The sequence below is a fragment of the Neodiprion pinetum genome, chromosome 4, assembly GCF_021155775.2.
Source record: "Neodiprion pinetum isolate iyNeoPine1 chromosome 4, iyNeoPine1.2, whole genome shotgun sequence".
Classification (NCBI taxonomy): Eukaryota; Metazoa; Arthropoda; class Insecta; order Hymenoptera; family Diprionidae; genus Neodiprion; species Neodiprion pinetum.
The window spans coordinates 10095508-10102172 of NC_060235.2; the positions used below are offsets into that span (position 1 = coordinate 10095508).

The following is a 6665-nucleotide window of genomic DNA, read 5'->3' on the forward strand; positions in this document are numbered from 1 at the left end:
ATTGTATGTCAAATGATGAATCTGAATAATAGAAACACGTGTTTACTGATAACTATGCCTCAACCTTCTAAGTATATCGTCATTGTTTATTACAAATTTTCCTTGTGGTACAAAGGTGATTACAAACTTTTACATTACAAATATTTATTATTTATTCGGCGTGAAGTTTGTTGGGATCTGTGAATCGAGCAGTAAGAATGTAGAATAATGCCGGCAATGGAACCAAGGTAAGCATCGCTGGGTGAACACTTAGCCCCCTGAGAGTAGCCACTGCTGTTACTCCATATCCATGCAGAAGCCAATGGCCAAGTATTACCACTACGTTTCTTATGTCCGATATCGAACTTATTACCAGTGATTTCATCGACTGTAATTAAATGTAATTTAAGGAGATTAATAACTTTAACAAAACTAAACTAAAAGAGACTATCTTAGCATGACATTCGAGAAATACGAATCCGGACGGAAATTATAATCTGTAGTGTACTTGTGGTTCAATTGATTATACTGAGAATATTTCAGCATATTTGTAATTCTTACAATTTTAGGCTTAAATTAAAACGAAGGCATGTGTAAAACGTATTCAATTCATTACGTATGTTTATGAAAAACTTCAAGGGGTAAATAAGTTTATAGTTACATTTTGGTAACTCTAAACTAAAATATTGCGTAAGTAAAAAATGAATTTGCAAAATATCATGTTTCTTTCATTGTTTGGTTACTTTAACGTTGTCAGTTTCAACCTAAAAATAATAAAACATTTTGCAGCAACTGCGTGAAAAGCTCGATTGTTGATGTCTGTGGTGCGTAAAATGTCCATTTCTGACCGGTATGGAAAAACAAGATGGACAAATGCACATTTTTGAATAACTCAATTTTACACGCTGTTATTGGCACCTTCATCGTCGTCAAAACAAATTTTCCACGCTTATTACATAATATAATATTTATTTAGCAAATACTGTGGTTTTCTTGACTTTCGCTATAAACTCCAATTGTTACCACATTGTATCAACTAAACCATGTGGGTATATGTGCAGACCCTTTTGTTTCTCTGACTCATTCAAAGCAACACATGTAGTCCGCTGCCACTTGTTTAACATGGAACAGCGATGCCACCTGTTGCCTTGAATGTGTCAGAATCAATCTAAAAGTCTGTACATATATTACATATAACAATGCAAATTATTTTTTTTTATATTGGAACCCTTTTTATACTCAACCAGTAATTATGTCAACCATATATTATATCTAGCAAAAGTAACAGTGCATACAAAGATAACCCAGAATGTCAGTATTTCTGAATATTACAAATTCCTTCTGTCTTCGGACTTCGGTCGAAGATAACATTGATACATAAAAATGATTATAATTTGACACCTACTCTAATATTTTCCTCAGAGTACGGACATTGTATTTGATAAGAAATATATGTCATAGATAGAAACAAAAATACTTTGTCAGCAATGTACATTCATAATTCTCGATTATCTCTATTTCTTGCCATTAACTAATATGAAGTAGAAGACCAATGCAAATTTCTTTGTGTCCCAAAAAAAACTTTGTTGCAGTACGTACCATTTGCGGCGATATCAAGTGACGTGTTCTCATTGTAATGAATATACTTTGAACATTTCCTAACAGTCTATAATGCAATCACATAGAAATACCATTTCCTACTGCCCAGTAGCTTCGTAGTTTACTGTCAAATAACATTAAATGGAAGCCAAAATTCAATCATGTTCGAAATTGATTTACAATTTGCTATTGATTGTCACGAAAAATTTTCAAATTCCCCTCTGTTGAATTGAGTGTTTTTCCAGGTAAGCTAAACGCAAGTTGCATGGCGAATTTAATTACAAACGGTATAATCTAGTGTTCCAATACTCAGAAATTAATGTCAGCTATGTGAGGCTAAAATTTGATTCAGCATTATGGTCAAGTTGATGCACTTTCTTTCCAATAATTTCAATGGAATTTTTCACTAAAATGTCTGCAGATTTGTAATGTTCAAACTCCAGTATTGACATGGAATGTTTATACAAACAATAATTGTACACAGCAATTTATCCAACTACTGTGACCCTTAAGGTTTCTGCATCTCCACTTTTAAACGTTTGGTCAGTGGTAACGTGCAAACTATAACTCTAGACAAAAATGTCTATGGAGTTGTTTTCACGTTGTTGGATTCTCTAAATTTGCATTTTTTTAACAACAAAAAAATAAACCCTAACTAAATTTAAAGCATTTTATTGCAATTTTAATACTTTGGATCGCAGTAAACCTTAAACTAGGAAAAATATTTCAATGAGCATTCCTTATTCAATTCTCTAAATCGGCATTATTCTATTTTTTTTTTAGAAATTCTACATCTAGAAACAATGATATTTTTCGTCACAAGTGAGATTGAGCCTGTAATATTTTTTTTTGTATTGTATTCGTCGAAAAATTTGAATTTGGGATTGAAGAAAATGAAAAAAGAAAAAAAAATATTCCTATAAAGCAAGTAAAAGAATGGAATTTTCAATAACCTTTGAATATAGTTTAAAAAAAAAATTCTTAAATTAAATCGGAATTTTTTTTTTTTTGAAATGTGCATCTTGAGAATCAAATAACGTGAGAAAAATTCCTTGAAGATTTTTGTCTCAGAGTTGTAGTTTCCACGTTACTGCTGACTAAACATTTACTGTTTTCTGCAGATGAAGAAATCTTAAGGGTCATCCAACCATCCGTCATCTTCTCTTACCTGGTTCAGTTTGAAGGCAAAATGTGCCGCATTAGATAAAACAGACAATATGATGGTTATATATGGAAAAGAATAATCTGAAAAGAAAATCATGTTAAGAATATGTATTTTCAATATTTAAATAACCATTGATAATATGTGAAATGGCGATAATTTCACTCACATATGAGACCACCGCCAATTGCATGGAGCATGGCTAAAATAGGAAAAAAATACAGAGCAGCATAGATTGAGAATTTTCCTTGCTTTGGTAGAAACTTCTTGGCAATCAGCGGCCGGATGAGTAACATCAGTACTATGCCCAGAGCATAAAAAATAAAGACCATTGTATACCTGAAAATTATTTAATTACTTTTATAATCCGTGGAGTTAAAAGCTTTATGCATGAACCACTGTTTATAAAAATAGTATATTATTCCCAGTCAGTATTTAATCATCTAATTTATGCTCTAAATAGTAATGCAAACGTGTTATAATTCGAGCCGACAATCTATTTAATCTTGCAATAAGGGACCCAGACTTCAACATTCTTGAATGAAATTAATAGCTTAATTTACATTCTTATTTATCAAGATCATATAGTACCATTAACTCTATAAGTTCACTTCTCTCAAAATTTTGACCATTTGATTTAGGTCTTTTTTACAACCGGTAGCTCAAATAGTGTCAAGTAAGATTTTGACATTTAAAATCTTACGATGCAATTTAACACGGTTATCGAACTATTTTAATTTATAAGCGATATACTAACAATGGGTAAACTGCTTCCTGAGTACAATGTAACGTCTTCTCATAATCTGGGCTTGGATTGTGAAGCAGAGTGTACCAATCAGACAATCGTCTTGCCTTGCAAGATGTAATGTTGAAACTTCCAATGGGTTCGGTTAGTTGTAGCGTAATGAGTGAAGCTCCAACTATCTCGACCAAGGCAGACAAGTGGAGCGCTACTACTTCTTTAGTAATGTTACGTCGCATGGCCACCATATCAATGCAAAACCAATGTAAAACAAGGGCTAAGAGAGCCATGAAACCAAGATACAACCAATCATAAAACATTGGGAAATCTTCGCAAGGTACACAAGCGGAAGATTCGTTGCTCCTGAAACCCCTGGGACAAGCTTCGCACTGGCTCCAATTTCCGGTGGGGAGTAAATTTCGCCCACAATACATACCAGGACATCGTACCAGTGTGTTAATCATGAATAACTGTTAGCGACTAAAAGATTTTATGATTTCAAAAAATACTCTGACATAAATGAAGACTAGCATATACGAATAATGTTGCAAATTTATAGCCGTCAAGTCCCGTTACAGATACATACATTATTAAGAAAGAAAACTTGATCGAATCGATTACTGCCTACTGTTTTGTACTTTTGTGATGAAATAGTATTATGGTCAAAATAGATCAAGTAAGGTTGCAGGCTTCGACGGGCCGATTACAATTAGTATTATTAAAGTGCGTAATTAGCAAATTGGAATTTCAGAAATGTAGGTTTATGATCCCAACAATTATTATAACAGTCCAAAGAAACTTAAATTAATCGAATCTGTACATGTTTCTTTCCCAGAATCTACTCAATTTCCAACACGAAACGTCAAAACGACGAGTCGTAGACTGGGGAATGCTATAGACAGCCAGGTACATGGGGCATCTTAAACAGCGTTGCCAACCCTCTGGTGGCAATAGGCCGTACTCAAAGTGAAAATGGATCGTACTTTGAAATTTCAGGACCGTACAAAGATTTCATGGAGTACATTTTTGTTCTTGATATTTTATGGTCGTATAATTACCACGATTTTGCTTCTTTTCTCAAGGTAGATAAAACCAGATAGGTTTTAATTTACTTTTAGGTTTTACATTATTCACACTTTTATGTTCAAGAATACTTCAAGCTGAAGATTGTGAATTTTTCAATTACACCAGGCAGTTGCTGGGGACTGGTAGAAATCATTCTTTTCTTCGTTTTTGTTTCATAAAAATCAATTTGGGTGTTTTTAAAATGGGTTTAAAAAATCATGGGGTAAAGGTGAGTGACAAAAATGTTTGAAAAAATTTTTGGCTGCTTTTCAGGAGTCGTACTAACGTAGAAAAAATCCTTGGCGAAATTAAAAAATATCATAGTCAACCGTTTACTGATTGTGAGTGGCGTGGAAAGCCCCAAATATACAACCACGATTTTACATTCAGGCATCGAATTGATATACTATTGGAATGTGCGCTTGCTTTTCTACGGCATAAAAAGGCAGCGAGCCGAGAAAGATTGTGGTGTAGGTTTGTAAGATAGCGGTTGCATGATGCTAGGGACCTTGGCATCATGTAGGTTTGTCTCTGTACTATGGCGTCACGCGTGTACCCGGCACGGTACATTACATTAGGTTTGTTCGTGCTAGCTACACTCTACACTCGCGAGTGTAATAAGAACTAGGGTAGTGTACTAGGGATTGCTAGGGAGTGTACGTCGGCCATTTACACTTCTTACACTTTTTACACTCGGTCTAGAGCAAGTGTAAAAAGTGTACACAAAGGCCGTGTTCGTAAATTGACTGCCAGTACTAAAAATTCCCTAGGACAAGGACAGAGCTGTACATGAACTCGGCAGCGCAAGTGAGATAAAAGATTGCTGACAGTACTGTCGGTCAATTTTCGAACACGGCCAAAGTGTAACGAAAGTCTAGTGACATTTGTAAAACGAACAGCGCCATCCGACGTCACGTCCGCTAAAACAAACGCGCAAGTGTACACTACCCACGAAAGTGTAGAAAGTGTAGCTAGCATGAACAAACCTGTTGTAAGCATTTGCAAAAGTTAGCCATACCACACAGTTGTGACGTCGATACGGTACATGGTGGAAATTTCCAGATGCTAGACACTGGAATCGTTCACACAGCTACAGTTAGACGCACATCAGTAGTTTGGGTCACCAATTACCGATAAAGTATTTAAATACACCGGACAACGGTCATTCTATCGCTCTAATCGAACGAACCGAGGAAGGAGTAATTGTTGGATGAAAGATTTAATTAATCGGCTTACCTTTTGAGAATAATCTGGATATGATGACTTGCAGCGTAGATTGGTGAGAGGATTTAAGGGAATGAATGATTTTAATATATTTGGATACTTTGATTAACTTGGATTTATTTTATAAGTTCAATATTTCAAGTCACAAACAACGGGGTTACTTGGTTGTTAGATCTTAAATTAATATGACAAAAATGGAGTTGAAAGCTCGCTGGAGTTTTGGACAGAGTAACTTCGTAGGAAAGGTTTAAATGCAAAAGGCAAAAGGATTTTACCGCGAGACTGTACCGGGACAAGATAACGAATCTAGTGGTAGAAACCAAGAGGACGATCCGATGATCGTTCGCCGTTTTTATGGGTATCGATCGTTGCGCAGAACGATCCCCTTCTTTAGCTTTTTTCAACTTCTGCGCACCTTTCCCCTTTTTCTAGGAATTGAAATTAGGGCACGACATCTTCGCCGCATGTTCGCCCGTGCTCTTAGCTCGTTAGCTATTACTATATTGAAAGCTTTTTACATACGGTATAACACTGTGTTGGTGCAGTGGTGTAGACGGAGGGTCGTTGCGCTGTAATTTTCCACTCTGCGTGGGCTTTGGTGTTGGGGCAGCAAGCCCCCTTGGCCCCTCGGCTACTGTGCTTCTTCCCCCCTTGTCGTGGGTGTTAGGACCTGGGCCGATTTTAGCAGCTATTTCCTAATATGGTGATCACACTGCACGTGCCTTAGAGGTGACCCATGTTTCGTGGTGGACGTTAGTGCCGTGTGCATTTTCGGGGATCACGACGCGCTGGGTTCTAGTCGTAGTTTATTTCTTAAATATTCTTACTATCCTGTTCGTTACAAAGTCTATATATTAAGATTACCGTATCGGTTACTTGTCGTTTTGTTAGTTT

At 35.9% G+C, this 6665-nt stretch overlaps 1 protein-coding gene across 2 annotated transcripts; it reads right to left on the minus strand.

The window, feature by feature from the left end:
* Nucleotides 1–41: 41 nt before the first annotated feature.
* On the minus strand, nt 42–4361 carry LOC124218212 (JNK1/MAPK8-associated membrane protein). Of its 2 annotated transcripts, XM_046624720.2 has the most exons (4): nt 3498–4361; nt 2910–3079; nt 2747–2823; nt 42–367 (listed from the first exon to the last, which is right to left on the minus strand). In XM_046624720.2, exons 1-4 carry the CDS (start codon nt 3944–3946, stop codon nt 152–154), a joined length of 912 nt encoding a protein of 303 aa, XP_046480676.1. In that variant the 5' UTR covers nt 3947–4361; the 3' UTR covers nt 42–151. The 2 variants fall into 2 exon arrangements, with proteins under 2 accessions (XP_046480676.1, XP_046480677.1); XM_046624721.2 differs by lacking the exon at nt 2747–2823.
* Nucleotides 4362–6665: the final 2304 nt, after the last annotated feature.

What these genes read in the sequence shown, in the direction of transcription:
- LOC124218212 (XM_046624720.2), bottom strand. Translation starts at nt 3,946, where the DNA reads ATGATTAACACACTGGTACGATGTCCTGGTATGTATTGTGGGCGAAAT. An exon ending in CAGGAAGCAGTTTACCCATT is followed by an intron (nt 3,080 to 3,497) that starts GTTAGTATATCG and finishes AATAATTTTCAG; the next exon opens with GTATACAATGGTCTTTATTT. An exon ending in TTGCCTTCAAACTGAACCAG is followed by an intron (nt 368 to 2,746) that starts GTAAGAGAAGAT and finishes ATTTAATTACAG; the next exon opens with TCGATGAAATCACTGGTAAT.